Source organism: Coniophora puteana (assembly GCF_000271625.1).
Source record: "Coniophora puteana RWD-64-598 SS2 unplaced genomic scaffold CONPUscaffold_8, whole genome shotgun sequence".
NCBI lineage: Eukaryota > Fungi > Basidiomycota > Agaricomycetes > Boletales > Coniophoraceae > Coniophora > Coniophora puteana.
Window position 1 is genome coordinate 1,521,327 of NW_006913060.1, and position 19,393 is coordinate 1,540,719.

Sequence of the window (19,393 nt, forward strand, 5' to 3'; positions counted from 1 at the left end):
CGTACTTCTTCTTTACTCCCTACGGCCGGATGTACTTTTACCCTTAGTCAGATGCTAGGTTATGTATACAAACAAAACAGCGCTGGTGACATTGTTGACTCCGCTGGTGCACCTGTATACTCTACTTCTCGAGAAATATCTCGTCAATAGCCCAGGGCGCAGCTCGATAACGATCAGCCACGAACTGGGTCATATTGCTATTTTCATTCAGGAGATCAATGAAGGTGGACTCCGTAGTCTCTCGTGTCTTGAACATTTTGCAAGGTTGGTACCCAGATGTTAATAAGACGCAGAAAAATAATCTCAAACCTGAACTGGGCTTCAATTAGTAGTCATGGTTCTCCGCAGCCCTCGACTATCGGATTTCCGTTTATTCCAGGCCAGCAAACAGCTTGCTGGCTTCTAGAAACATTTCAGCTCGATGTTTTCACTCCAATGATGGCCATCTTCATCGTTTACACTCGCAATATCATGTCATGGCCCTCCAAGACCCGCAGATCTAACAATGGAAGATCTGTCCCCTCGAGTTTAACGCCGATTCTGTTATGGAAAATTCCGAGTCAGGGCCCAATAAACCCTAAAACTTTCGAGGATCGTTACGTGTGCGCAAGATGAAGCACTGACGACTGGAGTCAGCAGCACACACGGTCTTCATGACCGTCCTCTCGGCTCCAGGCACAGTAATGAGTAGCCCCTAGAAACATTTGCATTGATCACTACGTAAGTAATACATATATGCGTTGTAAGAATACAATAAAAATCAAACAATAGTCTGCGATGTCTCGTGTCAGAAGTGATTGTACAGGATGAGTGCTATATTTTAAAGATGTCCTTAGCCTCGAGGACGAGATTAGGTATGAAGAGATATAGTACGGCAGCCGGACCTCGAAGCCCTCGGGAATCATTCGATCAATCACTGTGATCCTTTGCGCTCGTGCAAGAACATCGACCATCGGTCCTCCAGACCTGACGGCCTTGAACTTGAAGATGGCCCTGCACTGGCCTGCGAGCCGTACCCGTTACCAGGGATTTCCCGATATAACCCCTCCCATTCAAGAGGTAGCCCCACGCCGGCAGCTCCCCCCACTGGATATGACGCGGACGACTGGCTATGAGTCTGCGAAAGGCCCGATGTTGAGTCCGGGTTATGCAGAGTACCATGTTCATGCCCATGGTGGAGTGCGTGCGGGTGAGACGAAGATCCAGCAGCCGACGTACTCCTCGAGTAGGCATCGTAGCTCTCAGTATGCGCGCCGAGAATACCACCATGGCTACCGGGTCCCGGGAGTCCCATAGCACTTGACCCAGCAAATGCACCTCCTGACCCAGTTGCTAGCGACGACCTTCTGGAGCTAGGAGTAAGCAACATCGTCCGGCCTCCGAATATCGCAAGTTCGTCGTCACCCTCGTCGTATCCCTCGGGCCGCCGGGCCGTCGGACCCAGTCGATCCTCTCGGGCCTGAACTGCCTTCTGGCGGAGTTGGAGGAGAACGGGCTGATGGGAAAGAAGAAAGGGGAGGAGTCAAGAAGAGTAGTTATAAAGAAGGTCGCGAATCAGACAATGCACGCCACGGAGTGGGGAAAGTAACACGGAAAACTTACGAGCGCCTTGTGTGCCCTGCTGCAATTGTGCTGCGAGGCCTTGCGGAATAACTGACACGCCTTCTCGAGTTCTTCGAAGGGTTCTGGCTCGACACTCAGGGCCCGAATTGCCACTGTGCCAATTATAACCTGAAATTTCGCGGAACGGAGTTAAGCTTAACCCATATTCACGTGAAACCTCATTTTCAAAGAACTTACAGCTGCAGAGAAAGCGAATGACCACGGTCGCCATATCCTAGCCAGCAGGGTAGGGTTCTGTGAGAACGTGACTATTGTTGAAGCGAGGACGGAGCACGCGCTCTGGTACGCTGCAATGAATGACTGGACCACTGGACTTCGCTGCGGATCAGACGGATAATCTGTCATGGCCTGGGCGAAAAAGCCCCTGTGGAGGAACATCAATGCTAGATCGGAAAGCGTCAATCATGGAAAATGGTTTCTCCGTCTCGGAGTGACGTACTGAGCTCTCGGTAGTGTGATCTAGCAAAGTTCTGCATTTCCTTCGCTACCTGCTCGTCGCCAATCCCGTTTCCCACCTGAGGTATAGCGAATTGTCGGATCCGATGGTCAAGTTCTTGGATGCTCTGGTATGGAGGTGCCTTCACCGCTTGAGTAGCTTCGACAACTGGAACGAGACACTCCGACGTGTAACTGAAACTCCAACTACCGACTACCCGAATCTAATGATCAGCGCAAAAAGCCGTTCCTTTGTCAAAAGCCACGTACAGCCTAGCGGTATTTCGTTCCGTTGGAATAACATCTCCTCCTCGATGGTGGGTGGGCGGCAGTCCACTACCGAAGGCATTATGACCGGTGGCCGACCAGTGACCAAGCTCTGGACGCCATGGCTGGTGAGTTTACATTCATGACGTAATGTGTCACTTACCTGCCACAGGGTCCCTGCGAAGAGATTCCAGAAATATGCGCGACGGTCGTACGCTTCCCTGCCTGTAAAACCCCATCGCTCAGGGTCCTTGTCTGTTTGGACGAAGCTCGTCAGCGCCGGTGCCAGTTCAAATGAATGCAAAAGTGACGTACGAAAACCAATCTGTGGGTATTCGGCATCAGCTCTACAAATTGCCGTGAGAGACGGGGAGAAACGCGCCTGCAAGGCGGTCTGCCCTGAGAGGTTCAGCAGCGCGTAGCATTTCTCGAGATTGCTCTCCTTCCCACTCATCCCGTTGTAGATACTCTTTAGATGAAGCGCCTTCACCGTCGTTAAAGAACGCTCGCCGAGGATGGGTTGTAGGCATATAGCGGCACGGGCGAGACAATGGTAATGCTGGGCCTCCGAGTTGTACGGCGGCAGGTTGGGGTCACAAAGGGCCCCGATAGCCATGACGATCAGCAGCAACGCAAGCTCGTGAGGGCCGTACTCTGAGATATTTGATGACCCTGGGAGCTTGTAGACGGCGGGGATTACCTCTCGGTGCATGTGTTGCATGGAGACGATGTGTGCCATCCACGACATAGACGTCAGGTAGATTCCACATAGATCTCTAGCGCGCTCGATGCTGGGTAACTGGGATTCGATCATCGTTTGCACGGGGCCGATAGGTATGCCCATAGGCGTAAACGGAAATGATTGGGAGAACATGAGAATTTCTCGGGGGAGATAGGAGAGGTCGGCCTCGCGGAGGATCGGGGGCGACTCGGAACCCGACTCTATCATGAACTCCTTGGCCTGCTGCCCATGGGTTTACGTGCGATGATAACGAACGAAATGGTCGGTGACGTACCAGGAGCAGCGTCTGTCAAACGATGAGCCAGCTATCCAGAAATGCTGAGAGAGACCGACGCTACCTCGGATCCTCCCGACGCACCAAAAAACCGTGAGTGCCCGCTCTGGTTGTCACCCTCAAAATGCAGCTGCCCCAGCGCGCCGATGAGTCCATATTTGTTGTATTCGTCCGATTCACCCCGGCTTGACGGTCTCTCCTCGGGGTCCAGCGGATCGGGGGATAATCGTTGCTGCAGCAGGGGGTGCGGCTCGCTGGTGGTGTTGCCTTGTATGATGGCGAGCGCGTCTTCCAACGACCGCATCCGCTCCTCCAACTTGGCGGTCTTGCGGCGGAGGTAGTCTTCGGCAATCCCAACGAACCTGCAGATTCTACGTCAGAAGCCAAAACGCTGTTGATCTTCGCTCGTGATGCACCTACTGCCTTCACCTGGAGGCATGGTGCCTGGGGAGCAGAGTGGAGTCAGTAAAACCCATGAGATAGCGGTTCATCCGGCTCACCATTTGGACAAAGCATGCTACACCCCCTCTTGATGCATGTTGAACATGGTACTGACAAGCCCGTCAGCACGGACTCGGCGGGTGCGGTACGCCGGACGTCGGGAGAAGGGACTTACTCTGCTTGTCGCATCGTGCCTTTAACCTCGATGTCGTCAATTGGGTTGTCTATCAATCAAAGTGTCAATACACTGAGTAAAGATGGGACGTACCTGCGACACTCCGCACAGGCAATCTCGCCGCGAGTCCGTTTGCGTTCTTTGTTGCTCATTGTGCTATGGAGAGTCAAACAGAGGGAGGACCCCCCTTGTAGACAGTATAAATAGAAGTTGAGAACGGGATGAGCCTTGAAGATCACTCCGATAGACGCCGAAGGAACCTGCCAATTCAGTGAAGCTTTTAATGCTGATTTGTCGCATAACGCGAGGGAAGGAAGGACACTCGAAAGTTTTCCTCACGGTGAACTCATAAAATGTGATCGAACGGCGTGGCATTGACCCAGCACCTCTCCAATGCCGAGCGTCTCTTGCCGCGTGCCCCGGCGGTTGCAGAAAAAATTCCTGAAAGATGATGTGAAGGAGCGCTCGTCACTGGGGACTAGAATCAAGGTATTGAGTGGATCGCATGGGCAGCACCTGGCGGTACCATAACCTGTTCGAGAGACCAACAGAACTGTCACCAAAGGGTAAACCATTAAACCCTGAGACCGGTACATAACGGGAGTTCATACTCACACGATTGTCAAGATGATATCATGAAGTCACCATCTGGTCCTCGACTGCGGGGCGGGCTTTCACTTTTTAGTGCGTAGAGATCCAAGATTGCGTTCTCCACAAAGTGTGACGAGCGTAAAGGCCAGGGCCTGGCGCCCGCGATTCATAAAGTATAATTAGTCATGCGAGCGAGGTAACTCTGGCTGCTAGTAACTCTCACAAAAGACAAAAGGCTCAGCTTCTTTGGGCTTATCCTGGCTTATCACCCAGATTTTCCGAGGCTTCGGTTCCAGGAACGATCATGGGCACATTGGCCACCTCTTTCTATTCTAACTGCGGGGTTGCGCCATGACCCATTGCAGCGTGACGGAACCTGATTTGCATTTATACCCTGAGCCCGCAACGCCAGTTGCCGGTCGAGGGTGATGACACCGAGGACCGGTCGCGGTCTCATGTCCGTTGTCCGTTTTCCGCAGCGCAGCGCTAAGAGAAACATACTTGCATTACATGTAGTTTATCGAGGTTGTCATCAAGGTAGGCTCATATCGTAGGATTTGCTTACACACATGCCCGCGAATGCCGACGGCATTCAATGATTAGATTTGACTATGCGCATCTACGCGCTCAAAGCAGCCGATGATGATCGGGGTAAGTGTCAGTGTCATGTCAAGGGCGTCGACATCAGGAGGTTAAGGAAGCTATTGAGGACAACATGCACCTTTCAAACTTTGCAATACCAGCCCCTACCAGCCCCGGCTGCCTTCGGCAAGTGCTGAAGGGTGCTGATACCGCGTAACAAGCGATGTCGACTATGGAGAAAGTTCAGTCAGGTTTGGTCAGTCGGGCGAGCCTCGTATGCTCAAGCAGCATGTGCACAGATGTGCGCTATTGCCAAGAAGTACCACAGCAAGGTAACCATGGTCAAGCACTTTCAGGATGGGCATTCTCCAAGCCCCTTGCAACGGCTGACGGAGAACGAGTGGATTGTCGTTATAAAGGAATGGTATAGGAAGATACAAGGGGGTATATACGATGGACGTCAGCTACCTGCGCCGTCGCGTCACCGACTTAACGATTAAATTAAGAATAGAGCAACGCACCTTCAATCCGGAGCAACTCTGGAGCGCATACATACAGCTAATTAAACCTTTACTGGCTCTTCGTCGGCAAGAGTCAGGGTGCTTCTACCAGGTGCGCAGGTGTCAAGAGACGTCTTCTCTCCGGAAGAATTGGTCGAAATCGACATCATGCTGGATGTAGGTTGGTCGGTGACGGGCTGAAGAGCTCCGCCGTTCTCGCGCTGCTCCCTGTCCTGTTGTGTTTTCACTGCTTCTTCAAATCTATCCCTGTCGAAAGACTTTTCGAAACAGCTAGTGCACCAGCCCCGTTGGCCATCGCAAAGGTCGTTAGATCCGAACGCCTCTGTTAGGAGAAGCAAGGGTCAGAAACGAATGAGCTACGACAGCCAAGGAGACGGAGCTGTGCTTACTGGTGTTACACCAAGTCCAGAGCGCCGACTCACAGCAAATGCCTGTGAAGTTTCAGCGGGCAATGAGCCTGATTGCCAGGATGCTGAAAGCCATCGTAACAAGTACTCACAGCAGCATCCGCATATACCCGCATCAACTTCAGCAACAGTATCAGCCATGTGTGAAGGTGTTCCGAAGACGATAATAAACAAGGTCCCCGGTGGATTCAAGGAAAGTGTGTGGGTTTGATGAGCGAAGCATCATGGCTGCGGTACCCTGGATGTCGTGGCAAGTCATCGGTTAGGAGGTCGAGCCCTGTTGAAGAATTTGCTGGCGCGCCACCTGCCAAATGGTCGTCATCGGGCCGCTCCACCGACGCCGAGCAGCGCCGAGGACCGCCGAGCCCATCGTCGTCTGCGCCCTCGCTGCATGAGTTTCAGACGACCCATCTCATCGCATAAATTATCGTTGTTTGAAGGTTTGTTGAGAGCGGACCAGGGGCCAGCAGCGAGCAGATAAGGATTTGCCGGAAGCGCGTCTCGTTGACTCGGGCCAAGCCACGATGTAGTGGCCACAAATGACTCGCTGCTTACGCCAACCATCCGAAGCACATCTTTGCTAAACCACGGACGCAGAACACTTTCATCGAGATGGAAGAGCTAACGTGGACGTTTGCGCAGGATTTTGTGGTGACTTTCCAATCCACAAGCACGGGTACGTCTATTTTGCACCATGAGCCCATCAGAGTTCATACCGGCTTGCCTTCGTGATAGAGTTGTCCACGCGTCTCGAGAGTTTGCGTTCGTCCGGATCCGTTACGCCAGATGACCTCCAGAAGGCCTCTCAGGATGTCTCCAAGCTATCAAAAGAGCTCACGGATGCGACAGGGAGGCTTCCAAGCTACGATCAGCGACAATGTGTTCTGGTGGGTCGCTCTCATAACAACGCGCATACATCGAGGAGATTGACGCAAGGATCCTCTTCCATCAGCAACTACAGACACTAGAACGCAAAGTCAACGATCTGCAGCTGTCTACGAACAAGCCAAAGTTCTCTTTCAAGCGAAAGGCTGTTCAGGGTGCACCCACACCTATGGCAGATACCGAGACTCAAAACGTGCACAAGCAACCAACCTCGGACAAGGCTTCTAGCGTCCCAGTCCCCGCTCCCAGCGATGTCATGAGTATACAATCATTGTCACACAGGTACCTTGATACTGGCTTCTGGTCCCCATCCGAGAATCGATCAGAGCTCTCGATATCGTCCATCGAAAACTGTATCGTGAATCTCCTGCCTCGTGCTGACCAGGAGCTATCCCTGTCGGCGGTGCATGTCGCGCAGCTATCCGATAGCATCCTACTTCTCCCTCAGATCAAGGGTAGCATGCTTCTGCACAACATCAAGAACTGCGTCATAGTCGCTAGCTGCCATCAGGTAAGTGCGTGTTCTGTGCCCGAGTCTTGAAGAAAACTTTTCTACTTGTCCTCGTTTTGCTTATACCTCCCACCCGTGACTGATGTGCTACCTTTTTGCTTGCCATCCTCGCTCTTCACAGTTCCGCATGCATGACTCATTCGCCGTTGACGTATATCTCAACATCTCCTCCAACCCCATCATCGAAACAAGCAATAACATCCGCTTTTCACCCTACCCTGACACGCTTCGCGACCTACTTCCGCACAGCAACCTTCAGGTGCGCGATCCTGTCCCCTTTCCCTCATTCATACAACGATATCCCAAACTTACGCATTGATCTCTTGTTTCTCTCAGCTTCTCGCCCCGAACAGCCAACACCTCGCCGTGCGGGATTTCTCCCATATCCGCGCAACACCGTCGCCACATTGGCGTGCCTTGCCCGAAGAGCTTCGGGTAACGGACTGGTCGAACGCTGTTCGTGATGTCGGACAGGTGGATAGTGTGCTGGCAAGACTTCTGCCTGATAAAGCCAGTTGAAGTGAGCCTTCCATTGAATACTATGCCCTCTCATGTTTCTCATCTTAGGCAGGTATGTGCTCTCATATCCCAGGTGATAGTCGCCGACCGAAGTGGTCCTGGTGGAGACCTACTCACGACTGTCAACTCTTTGTGTGGTAAAAGAAGCTTTGATCCGTGGAATGTTACGTGGTTTGTGATCGGCTTGTCCCCATCCGCCTCAGTTTTCTCGTTGCGGCGCAGATAGAACCGCTACTTCAGCAATAGGCTTTATCATTACAATACGACACGATGAAGCTGGATGACCTCTTTCCGGTCAGACAGGACCGCCGCTGCGCCGGTTATTCGAGGGTTCCTTTGGTATGTATTGCGCTCAGGACCCCCTGAGCTTAATTATAGTAGGTTTTGAGCGTTCATCGGAGTACACACGAGCGTCGGTGTCCGCTGGTGTCTTCGCCTCGATGCAAAGACGAGGCTCGCACTCTTCCTGAATCTAATCGACAGGTACATGGCGGAGCTGCGCACGTGTTGTATCACCGACTGTTCTTCTCACCGCACGTACGGTACCTTCTCTGTCAAGATCGAGAACACGGATATGATTGTGGAACCGTTGCAGCTTGTTGTTCAAACCTTCGCGGCTCAGCGCAAGCTGCGCAACCGGAGCCATAGCCTGAGGCCGCCGCCGACCATTAAAGAGACCGACATTCAGTTCGGCGTCATGGCCGCGGAGGTCCTTCCAGTTTATCAGGCACGCATGCCTTCAATATTTGCCGCGCAGTAACCCTTTTGCCTTCTTGTAATCGGCTAGATACAAATAACCTTCATGACGATGAACGGAAGGGCCGCCACTGCACACATGGTGAGTTCGTCTCTTTTATTGAATTCTCGCTGGCGCCCCCGAGGAGATTTCGCTGTTGATATGCGTAGGCTATCAGCTTGCCGATCAAGAATTCCTAGGCGCACGACCGTCAGCTTGGGCTTCTATTGGCCAACTGGTCTTCGTCATTCGTTTTTTGGACCTCTGACGCCGGGTTTAGCAACATCAAGGGGGCTAAGGCGGGTAACATGAGCATATAGCACCCTGTGCAGTTACTTTCTGGCATGAGTAATATCATGCGCCAAGAGCCCGAGATAACGAGCATAGATCATACCCTCGGTCGTTTAACTTCGCCGATCCCCTTTACCGAAGCATTAGACGGCGATTCATTTGTCTCCTTTACAAATGCAGGAACTTGGAATGCCCGGTAGAAGCATCTAGTCGTCCAAAGATACGACCGGTACAAGCTTTGACGAGGATGCTTACAATGGCTATTTGTCTTCGTTTGGTCCTCGCCTCGCACTCTTTCTCGGTCACAACGGGTAAGATTTTCACTCGCTCATTGTCCTCATGCATGGTTCGAGGCGGTACGGGAGTAGCCCCGGTAGCGCCTGAACGTGGGGCATGTGTTGGTGTGATAGCCTGTGCACGTGCGCAAGCCTCTCTCTGAATACTGCAAAGTGCTCGTCCAGGTACTGAGTCCCGACGATCGTTGTTGAGCAGGATCTTCTTTTGGCGCATATAGGTTGGACCTAGCGAGCGAATTTCGGCTCGCAGTCGAAATCAACAGTCAGCCAGACGATTATGACCTACTTTTACAGGCTGGGTCGCGCCATCGCGAGGCCCTTAGCGTCTGTGATGCTATCGGAGAACATACAGCATGAGCTTGCCAACCTCTCCGCCTCAGCTTTGGAAGAACTAATGGAGCGGAACAGGCTAGGCGGACGAAGCGCAGACGACCCGATCTCCGGCCTTGTGCAGCGATTCAAACTATGCAAGCAACCAAACACGAAATCGGACTCAGGCGACGATGATCTTGGCGAACCACCGGGGTTCGTCAAGACCTCTGACGGTCTTGCATTCTCTCCTAGCGGACACCATATCTATGCAGGAGGTCCTGGCAACGCTATATGCGTCTGGGACATCGAAACAGAGCAGTTTGTCGGTGATCCTTGGAAATTTCTACCAACGCCTCCGCTGTCCTTCACCGTCGCCCCAGATGGGACAAAGCTCGCGACTAGCATGGACTCAAGAGAGAACTTCGGAATCTGGATATGGACTGTTAACTCTCGAGAGGCGATCCAGTGCCAAGGGCATGAAGGTCGTATCACTTTCCTTGAGATCTCGCCTGATGGTCAATGGCTCTCTAGCACGTCATACGATGCGACGACCAGACTATGGGATGTTCACACAGGAGAGGCCGTGGGGGAATCGTTGAAGGAGCACAGTTACGGCATCGCAGCAAGTGCTCACTTCACCCCAGACGGGCAGAAACTGGTCGTCGCACTTGGTGAAGACAAGGTCGGGTCTTATCAGATATGGGACGTCTCCTCCTCTCCGTTCACTCTGGCGGTCGGACCTGTGCATTTGACTCACAGCGTCGAAACGACACGACTGTCGCCTGACGGACGGACGCTCGCGTTCGTGACTCTTCACGGACAGGTCATCGTATATTTCCCGTTGGGGCCTAGTTCTCTCGAACGCGCCGTCCTGGACAACTCAAGCATAGCAGTCGCATTTCCCCCTGATGGACGCAACCTAGCCATCAGAGCCATCTCGGATGGCTCCGTGCGTATCTACGACCTATCCAAGCTCATAAATCTGTATAGCGATACCTCCAAGCCTGTAAACGCAGCAGGCCGCCAGGTGACAGTTCAAACGAGTACTTCGAGGGAATCAAGTTCATCAAGTTGGTCTCTGGTCCGTTCATGGGTCCTAATCAATTTCTAAGTCGCGGGCTGGCATTCTCTCCTACTGAACAATATGTTTGCACTGTTTCGCATGACACGGGCGAATTCTTCGTCTGGGATGCGATGGCGGGGGAGACCGGGGTTGACATGTCAGCCACGGCCCATTGGCAGGTGAGCTCATTCGCTTAGTACTTTGTCTGGCGACGTCGGCTAACTTTGAATGTTCCACGAGCGTCGTTTTGAGGAAGAGGAGAAAGAAGTGCTAGCTGCGAATCGTGTAAGCGATGCATGATACACGTCGCGCTCTCGCATATTAAACGATCTGCATGGTAGCCGCCGGCCGACAACATATCGTTAGACGAAGAGCTTCGTAATGTATGTACAATTTGCTCAAAAGTGCAAGGGTCGTCTGACATTAATTACTCTAGATTTCTGCCATCCCTACCTCTAGTCGCGAGAAGAGGGCTAGAGATAAATTTTGGAGCGAGCAAGAAGGGCAAGGCGACTCGCAGACGGCACATAACCCTGGCTCAGAGGTGCCCTGAGATTACTCGCTCCTAGTGTCAGCGTCTTGACTGATCGTTGTCATTTCACGAGATGTAGGCCAAAAACACGTCTCGCATGAGATCGAAGAAGAAAGCCAGCTCTTTCAATTTTCCCTCCCTGATCCCTCGGCGCGGAAGAAATGGTCGCACGGAAAAAGAAATGATTCCGGCCAAGATGAAACAGGTGAGTCGACTGCCCTCGTCTCACCGGACTGAGATGGCTCAGTCCTGCATTGCAGCGCCTGGCCGGAGCCCCCTATCCAAAGCGTTCTCGATGGAGAAAAAGAGAGGATGACGAGGAGAACGATTCAGATGATGAAGCTGATGCTGCGGACCATCACAGTGATGAAGCCGGTGATCGCCATTCAAGTGCTTGCTTCTGTTGGCGACGCTGAGGCATTGTAGAAGTTGGCTAAACTGTACCTTTGTAGCATGTGATATATTGACTCGCCTTCTAGTGTTGACAAGCTCGTGGATCCCATACAAAATTAGTCAGTCGAAAGACGGCCGTAGTGTGTGTTTTACTTCCAAAAACTTGCCATCAGCTTCCGTGCCCGGAGACTTCCCGGCTATGTCCGACGCACTGGTACTCGCTAAAATCAGATCTTCTAGCTGAGAATAGTCCAGAGAAAGTTCGCGGTTTATTCATCATCATCATTAACTACTTTGGCATTTCTGGGGTATAAACCTTGTAATAATACACATCTTGGGAGACTACACAACAGAACTTTAATGTTCCTGAACCCGGAGCTTTCCAACTCCGAGTCGTCCTATGTATGGATCCGCAGCGATCGCCATGACATCACGCCTTGAGGTCATCAACCAGGTACCTCTCGAAGAAATGCATACCCTATCTTCGTGCGTGCGTCGCGATCAGGGCAGAAAGGCGGGTGGGTGCTTTGAGAAAAAACAGAACTCACCGTGCCCCTCCTTCTCGCAAACCACCAAGCCTGTCGGCACCCTCTGCGAGAGGCACGCGCGTGTCGTCCTCGCCGTGCGTGATCAGCGTCGGCGCCGAGATTCTGTCCGCACCGCTGATGGGCGAGACGTGCTCGAGGAACGCGCGTATCTTGGGGTCGGACTCGTCGCCGTACTCGCGGCGCCGGGCGGCGCGCCGCATCGCAGCCGTGTTCTCGAGGAAGGACGGGAGGTGAGTCATCCCGAAGTTAGAGAGGCCGCAGGTGAGCTTAGAAGAGAAATGTACGAGGCTTGACTAAGAAAACGTAGGGTTAGTGAAAAGTGGAGTTGTAGAAAGAGAAGAAGAACGCGTACGAAGACCATGAATCCACCGTCTGCATCACAGACATCAGTGAAGCCAAATGAGTATAGCGTGTCTGAGCTCACATGAGCCGCCCATAACTGCAATCCGAGAGGGCTCAAGCTCTTTGCCCATATTCTGATGAATGTGGTCCAGGAGCGCCCCAATGTCCCTATAACCCAATAAGAGAGCGTTCTAACAGATGTCGGCAAAGCAAGCTTACTTGATAGCGTCCTCTCGCTTCTCAATATCGTCCGCTGCAAGGAACGACTTGCCATATCCCGAGCTGCCCCTGACGTTGGGATATATCATCGCGCACTTCAGCTCGTTCAGGAAATACCCATGTGTCGACCTTCATAGTCAACAAAGGCATGGGCGTCATAAGCCAAAGGACAAGCTACGTAGAACTTACTTGGCAGGAATACACTTCGACTGCGACTCCGGCCCGCCATGAATGTATATGATCACCGGCACCCTGCTCTCGCCCTTATCTGGATGATAATACATCGCAGGGATCTCCATCCCATCAAAGCTCTTGAACAACTTCATCAACGTCGGCGGGACCGCGCCCTCGTCCCTCGGCGTCGTCGCCTGGCCGTAAAACCTCATCTTCGGCTCAGTGAACGCCCCACCATCCGTATCCACGCGTACCCCGTCCCTCCGCAAATGCAGGGCCGAGATCCACATGCACAAGCATACTCTTCGCGCGCACCGACGACAGCACAAGAACAACCTCTCTCGGATCCGCGCTGCTCGACCCATCCTGGGGCAACGAAATCCAGCCCTGCTCCCACTCGAGCTTCACCTCGAGCACCCGGTCCCTGTGTGGGCCCCGGAGGGGCACAACGAAGAGCGGCGCCCAGCCCTCGAAGTCGACCGTGAACGCGATATGCTCGCGCGCCACGGCGAGTTCCTGCGCCTCCCACGGGATCGGGCGCAGCGCGCGGAAGGCGGGCTCGGCGGTGGTGATATGCGTGATCGCGCGCGCGGACACATCGTACGCGACGACGGCGTCAAAGTCTCCGAAGGCGTTGGAGATGCAGTACAGCAGATGCGGCTGTGCCGGGTCGCGCGAGAACGTGAGCCACCCGTTTGCGCTGTCCGTGCCGGTCTGCGCGCCGGGGAGGAGGATTTGCTGCGGCGAGCCTGGCGAGGAAGGATCAGAGATGTCGATGGTATACAGGGGCCGGTCGGCGAAGGAGTTGATGTGTGCGAGGAGGATGTACTTGTCGTCGAGGGAGATGCTGTACGGCCACCAAAAGGATGTCTGATTGTTCTCCTTGACCTTTGTCACAAGCGTCGACTGGAGTAAGAGCGGGGTGGAGGAGTCAGGTGTGGTGGGGTTGGAGCCGCCAACAAGCTTGGTCATGTACTACACGAGCATGTCACGAGAGTTAGCCTTGTTGTCGGTGTACACCACCAGCCTTTAACAGGCTCCTTCAGCATCACCACATTTTACAAGGTTGTGGATAGCACTCACTTTTGAGAAGGCGAAACAGTCACACCCATGCACCTCGACTGTCCGTCATGCGTCAACCTTTCGACCCGCCCTTTACCAGGCGCATTATCCAGCTCTCCCTCGATCTTGGGCAACACCGTGTCGCAATACTCGTCCTCCGAGTGGGCCTAGCCTCCATCAGCCCCTCACCTCATCGCATGAAATAAAAAAAATAGCCCAGCGCACCACAACTGAAAATTCTCACTCCCGCTCAGATCCATCTCCAGAACAGCCCCGCCACCCCTATACATCCCGCGCCAGTCGTCCCCGCCAACCGGCACGTACGCGCGTATCGTCCTCCCCGAGCCCATATCGAAGTGCGTGAGCTGCTCGAGCCCGGTCGAAGGCGGGTCGACGGGCATGCGGAACAGCTGCGGCACTTGCGCGTCTTCGGGGCGATGGCGGATGATTACGCTGCTGGTGGGCCCGGGGGACTTGGCTTGCGCGCTGCCGTCGTTAGCTCTGGGTTTGATGGGTCGCTCGAAGCCAAAGAGGTAGCCGGATCCTGTGGATCAATTGTCCAAGGTAAACCTCCGATCTAATATCCCCTAACTCACATCGCGGGAAGGCACATCGTAACTACTGTACATTGTTTCGAGCTATCCTTCCCTTAAGGACCTCCTCACGCCCCTCTCGTCCTCTTATCCTCCTCATACGTCTCTTTGACCTGTAGCGACAAAACCATCCAGCTCTACTGGCCATAACGACAAAAAACAACCCTCACCTTCTTAGCAAACGCATCGTCCGTCAACACCCGCACGCCGACCGCCGCGAGCGCCTTAGACACCACCATCGTCGCGTCGTGCGCGACCTCCGTAGCGGCCGCGCTTGCGAACCCGCGCGTGTGGTTGCCGCCGTCGGGCTCGGTGGGTATTGCTAGAGGGGGTAAAAAATCAGACGTCCAAGCGACGAGGTCGTGAGCTAGGCTTACAAAATCCGGGGTGTATCGCAGGCATAGCTGTTGCGTTTCGCGTTTCGATCGCTTTGACTCAGCAAACAGAAAGAGGGGATAGGAAATCACCAACCGTAGGTGACATGACCCTGTGACATCAACGACGTCAGCTTGAGCAATCCACTACCCACCAGTCGAGCTAAAGGCTCACAAAATCGGTAGAAGCGCTGTGGATCCCCCACTCGTAGTCGATCACGCCGTATCGCTTGCGCACGACGTCCCGCAGCTCCTCGCCCAGTGCGACGTTCTGTCGGAGCTCATGGCCACCCTGGACATCCTCGATCGTTACTGTACAGCCGGTCGCAGTGGCTGCGGCTCTTCGGCGGAAGTCAGTTAAAATGGGCAGGGTAGCAAGAAGCTCAAGCCTTAGACGCACTCGAAGCACGCGCGGACACGCCTTGCGGTGTCCCTGGCTTCTGCTGTCGTTTTAGCACGGACGATCCAGCTGGGGTTGATCGTGCCTATCAGAAAAGGACACCACACGACTTCAGCAAACATACTTCATGACGGCATTGTCCGGAATAACTGGAGAGCGAGATTAGAAGTGTCACCCATAATGCTATTGATGGAAAGCGCACTGTTTGGGTACCAGTCCTTCCCCGTGAACACGCCGTGCACGCGATGAGTAGGTTTGAGCTGCTGTCGCAGGACGGCGACGTTGTTGTACGCGAGCACAGCTGCGTCAAGCGCGTTTACGCCCTCCCAAGGGCTCAGTGCTGCGTGTGCTCTGGGGACATCGCATTGGCAGGGGACAGAGGGCGAGGGCACAGAGGACGTACGTGTGGCCCGTATACTCAACTCTGTACCGTACAAGCGCAAGCGAGCTGCTCAAGCTGATAGAGTGCCTCGGGCCAGGAGCGGGATGCACCATGAGGCACGCATCCATACCATCGTACAAGCCCCTGTCGAGCATCTTGACCTTCCCAAACCCACCTTCCTCCCCTGCACGCCCCGGTCATTGCAAAGTCCTCTCGTCAGCTACCGTAGTACGCTAACTGACGACAGCGAGGGAGCAGAGAAGACGGCATACCAGGCGTCCCAAGCAACACCACCTTCCCGCTGATATCGAGCTGCTCCATCGCCGCGCGCGCCGCGCACGCGACAGCGACGCCCGAGATGCCGATGAGGTTGTGCCCGCACGCGTGGCCGATGCCAGGCAGCGCGTCCATCTCGGAGTTGACCCCGAGAATGCGTCCGCCGGTCCCGTGCTGGAAGGTAGCGATCCACGCGGTGGGGAGACCATCGACGTCACGCACGTCCCAGCCCTGGCGCCGCATGAAGTCGGTGTAGGTCTTGTGCGCATGGCTGTGAGAGCATGGGGTGGGATGTGATTGAGGCTAAGGTTGAGGGTAGGGTAGGGGCTGGGCAGGGAGACAGACGTACACCTCTTCGTACAACAGCTCGGGGTGTTCTGTATGGCGGATCGGGCTAAGCAATGTGCTTGTGTTTTAGACACAGGCATGCATACTGTGGATGTCGAGACTAAGCGCCCGAAGGTCCTGGCTCATCTCGTCGATCTTGGCCTCGATGACCTCGAGGATATCGGGCCGATAGACTTCGCCCTCTTCGAGCGAGGATCTGACATCAGGGTCGTCTTCTGGTCTCCAGACTGCGCTTGACATGTTGATTACGATGGATGTTGATGCTTGTACGAGAAAAGGTTGATGAGGCTGCTAGGTAGTAGAGCCCCTGTATGAGTAGGCAGAAGGATGAAATAGACGCTTGTCCTCGCGGTGACGTGAGCGGTTCCAACTTAGTGGAAGCGCGACCAGATTTATTCCTCTATTTGTCTCCGTCATACGACCACCAAGCGCTCTGCCAGCTCAGGCATCTCCATCATGATCGTCTGTCACCAACGTGTTCTAGTGGACTAAACAGCATCTGTGGTCACTCTTGCCAGCCAAGGCCTATTCATTCGCATTCCCTGCCCTGTGCCTAGGCCTGATCTATCTTAAATTGACTCCATCCTTTTCCCAATTCTCTGCAGGCTCACTCGTCTGCTTTCGTCGGATTGTTGGACACTAGCGACTCACATGTGCATCTCCATTGACTTAGTTCTTCTTGACAGTCCATATGTCGCGGTTTATGATCGTCGACAGCTCAGCTGATGGAATACGCCTCCAGCTGGGGATAGCTGCTCAGTCCCCCTCCCATAAAGGTGCGTCACCTGTGTCTGTGCAGAGCTCTCCAGACTTCACCAAGTAACGTTAACGTCTACTCGTTCCCTCGCCATGCTGCGTCTCGGATTCGTCCTTGCCAGCCTCGCTCTGTCCGCCTTCGGCCAGGGCACGGTCAACACCACCGTCGACCTCGGATACGCGACCTATCTCGGGAACCAGACCATGTCAAACGTCGTCGCCTACCTCGGCGTCCCATACGCGGAGCCCCCCGTGGGCAATTCGCGCTTCCGCGCGCCCGCTGCGCTCAACACGAGCAGGATCGCTGCCGAGGCGGGCGGAAAGGTTGTCAATGTGCAGAACTACCCAGATTTCTGCGTCCAGGGTGCTTGGGGACGTACGTTCATCGTTCCCTGTGGGTTGTCTGCGAGTGGGAGGCGTCTGATCATTTGCGGGCAGTCGGTGACCGCGGAGGAGCTGGGAGCGAGGACTGTTTGAAGGTTAACATATGGACACCTGCTGGAGCGAAGGAGGGCGATAACCGTACGTCCTTCTGCTCCTCGTTCCAGGGCCATCGTCTCATACACACTCTTCAGTTCCTGTTCTTGTCTACATCCACGGCGGAGGTGCGCTCCATTAGTCTCTTCTCTCCCACTGCCCATACCAACACCTCTTCTGTCCAGCCTACCTCTTTGGCAACCCCGCTGCATACCCATTTGACCCCTGGGTGCAACAGTCCCCGAACGTGATCATCGCCTCCATCTACTACCGGCTCGACTCCCTCGGCTTCCTCGCATCCCCCGCCTGGACATCAGACAGCACGCTCGGCGACTTCAACGCGGGCTTCCTCGACCAGGTCGAATCGCTCAAGTGGATCCAGCGGTACATCTCCAAGTTCGGCGGCGACCCCTCCCGGGTGACGATCAACGGCGAGAGCGCGGGCGCGAGCTCGGTCGAGCTGCACATGACGAGCACGGTCAGCAGGGGCCTGTTCCAGCAGGTGATCGCGCAGAGCGTGTATCGGACGCCTCTGCCGACGCTCGCGCAGCAGGAGGTGGGTTGATGTCTTCCGTGTCCCTCGTCAGGCTATCATGACTGATCTCAATACTTGCACGGTGCTTACTTAGCCCTTGTTCGACTTCTATGCGCAACAGGCCGGGTGCGGCACCGGCTCCGCCGCCGACGTGATGACGTGCCTGCGCGCGGTCGACGTCAGCGCTCTCGCTGGCGCGCAAGACGCAGCTTCCATCAACCACTTGTCAGTCCTCTTAATGACCTTCATCTTTTAGCATGCCCTTAAACCCTCCAGCAACGGCAGCAAATACACCGCATGGAGGCCTGTTCTCGACGGCAAGATCTTCGCAGACTACCCCACTGCCGTCCTTCAATCCGGTGCCGCCGCCCGCGTGTCTGTCATCGCAGGGTACGCACTCTTACTTACCGTCATCCCTCTCGCAGCCCGTTGTAACTTCCTTCATTTCGTGCAACGCAGAGCGACATCAAACGAAACGCTCGCGGCAGGCGCCACCATCCAGCAGGGCCTCCGGGCCTACTTCCCGCAGCTCACCGACGGCGGAGCCAGCGCCGTCGCCGCGGCTTATCCGGACGGCGACGTGACCGACGCTACGGGCGACGCGTCTCTCCGATGCGGGGTGCGTACGATCCCGCTCCTACTCTCCTCCGCCTCGCAGCTGAAGCTGACGGATGGCCGTGATGTAGCGCGAGGCACTCGCAGGTTTCTCCGCGCAAAAGAATAAAGCCTGGACGTATAGGTACAACCAGCCCATCCCTGGAACACCTAACAACTCCGTCAACCACGCCGCCGAGAACTGGATGCTCTTCCAGGGCAGCAGCCCTTCGTACGTCTTCCCTCTCCCTCCTCTCCTCTCCTTCCTTCCTCTCCTCTTCTTCTTGCCCCGTCTTCCCTTCCACCCCCGATCCTGATACAACACTCAAACCGACCTATCGCCTACACACACATCAGGTTCAATGGCTCCCTCTCGTTCACCCCGCAAACCCCCGTCGAGTTGACATTCACATCCGAAGTCATCGCATACTGGCTCTCCTTCGTCCGGTCTGGGGACCCGAACACTTACAAACTCGCCATGTCCCCGGCGTGGGACGCGTGGACGGCCGACGCGCCCGTGCGCGTCGTGCTGCAGCAGGACCAGAGCAATAGTACGACGGTATCCGGGAGCTATATGGAGCCGCAGCCCGATGTGGAGACGAAGGGGTGTCAAGTTGATTTCGGGCAGGTGGAGGATCAGCAGAACTGAAGGATGTCCGTCAACGTGTGTCTTCTGCAAATGAAAAGGATGTTACTCGTTCTGCTCGCTCCCGCTCT

At 54.6% G+C, this 19,393-nt stretch overlaps 7 protein-coding genes across 7 annotated transcripts; 3 read left to right on the plus strand and 4 right to left on the minus strand.

Moving 5' to 3' along the window:
• Window positions 1–1,121: 1,121 nt before the first annotated feature.
• CONPUDRAFT_106629 (uncharacterized protein) lies at window positions 1,122–4,353 on the minus strand. Its single transcript, XM_007772061.1, has 16 exons — window positions 4,297–4,353; window positions 4,051–4,217; window positions 3,958–3,983; window positions 3,842–3,892; window positions 3,758–3,785; window positions 3,406–3,703; window positions 3,342–3,353; window positions 2,708–3,289; window positions 2,641–2,650; window positions 2,489–2,580; window positions 2,329–2,437; window positions 2,063–2,272; window positions 1,801–2,006; window positions 1,603–1,731; window positions 1,405–1,495; window positions 1,122–1,346 (listed from the first exon to the last, which is right to left on the minus strand). Exons 1-16 carry the CDS (start codon window positions 4,330–4,332, stop codon window positions 1,333–1,335), a joined length of 2,061 nt encoding a protein of 686 aa, XP_007770251.1. The 5' UTR covers window positions 4,333–4,353; the 3' UTR covers window positions 1,122–1,332.
• Window positions 4,354–5,523: 1,170 nt separating this feature from the next.
• Window positions 5,524–6,423, minus strand: CONPUDRAFT_83161 (uncharacterized protein). Its single transcript, XM_007772062.1, has 4 exons — window positions 6,151–6,423; window positions 6,041–6,082; window positions 5,652–5,973; window positions 5,524–5,598 (listed from the first exon to the last, which is right to left on the minus strand). The coding sequence occupies exons 1-3, from the start codon at window positions 6,197–6,199 to the stop codon at window positions 5,693–5,695; spliced, it is 372 nt and encodes a 123-aa protein (XP_007770252.1). The 5' UTR covers window positions 6,200–6,423; the 3' UTR covers window positions 5,524–5,598; window positions 5,652–5,692.
• Window positions 6,424–6,670: 247 nt separating this feature from the next.
• CONPUDRAFT_91149 (TBCC-domain-containing protein) lies at window positions 6,671–7,973 on the plus strand (the record flags this gene model as incomplete). Its single annotated transcript, XM_007772063.1, has 5 exons — window positions 6,671–6,734; window positions 6,794–6,945; window positions 7,011–7,454; window positions 7,576–7,713; window positions 7,791–7,973. 5 exons carry the CDS (start codon window positions 6,671–6,673, stop codon window positions 7,971–7,973), a joined length of 981 nt encoding a protein of 326 aa, XP_007770253.1.
• A 1,600-nt stretch (window positions 7,974–9,573) lies between these two features.
• Window positions 9,574–11,224, plus strand: CONPUDRAFT_155325 (tricorn protease domain 2-containing protein; the record flags this gene model as incomplete). The annotated part of the gene is made up of 5 exons (XM_007772064.1): window positions 9,574–10,557; window positions 10,599–10,850; window positions 10,912–10,956; window positions 11,013–11,054; window positions 11,108–11,224. 5 exons carry the CDS (start codon window positions 9,574–9,576, stop codon window positions 11,222–11,224), a joined length of 1,440 nt encoding a protein of 479 aa, XP_007770254.1.
• Window positions 11,225–11,901: 677 nt separating this feature from the next.
• CONPUDRAFT_83165 (alpha beta-hydrolase) lies at window positions 11,902–12,919 on the minus strand. The gene is made up of 5 exons (XM_007772065.1): window positions 12,895–12,919; window positions 12,706–12,834; window positions 12,569–12,654; window positions 12,497–12,516; window positions 11,902–12,437 (listed from the first exon to the last, which is right to left on the minus strand). Exons 2-5 carry the CDS (start codon window positions 12,792–12,794, stop codon window positions 12,141–12,143), a joined length of 492 nt encoding a protein of 163 aa, XP_007770255.1. The 5' UTR covers window positions 12,795–12,834; window positions 12,895–12,919; the 3' UTR covers window positions 11,902–12,140.
• A 1,446-nt stretch (window positions 12,920–14,365) lies between these two features.
• CONPUDRAFT_126385 (uncharacterized protein) lies at window positions 14,366–16,630 on the minus strand. The gene is made up of 12 exons (XM_007772066.1): window positions 16,401–16,630; window positions 16,316–16,343; window positions 15,915–16,237; window positions 15,712–15,874; window positions 15,511–15,659; window positions 15,433–15,457; window positions 15,309–15,377; window positions 15,084–15,249; window positions 15,006–15,021; window positions 14,912–14,938; window positions 14,705–14,856; window positions 14,366–14,647 (listed from the first exon to the last, which is right to left on the minus strand). Exons 1-12 carry the CDS (start codon window positions 16,552–16,554, stop codon window positions 14,603–14,605), a joined length of 1,317 nt encoding a protein of 438 aa, XP_007770256.1. The 5' UTR covers window positions 16,555–16,630; the 3' UTR covers window positions 14,366–14,602.
• A 527-nt stretch (window positions 16,631–17,157) lies between these two features.
• CONPUDRAFT_126387 (alpha beta-hydrolase) lies at window positions 17,158–19,325 on the plus strand (the record flags this gene model as incomplete). The annotated part of the gene is made up of 9 exons (XM_007772067.1): window positions 17,158–17,446; window positions 17,509–17,592; window positions 17,646–17,675; window positions 17,733–18,103; window positions 18,177–18,307; window positions 18,359–18,472; window positions 18,542–18,701; window positions 18,769–18,908; window positions 19,034–19,325. Exons 1-9 carry the CDS (start codon window positions 17,164–17,166, stop codon window positions 19,323–19,325), a joined length of 1,605 nt encoding a protein of 534 aa, XP_007770257.1. The 5' UTR covers window positions 17,158–17,163.
• Between the last annotated feature and the right edge of the window lie 68 nt (window positions 19,326–19,393).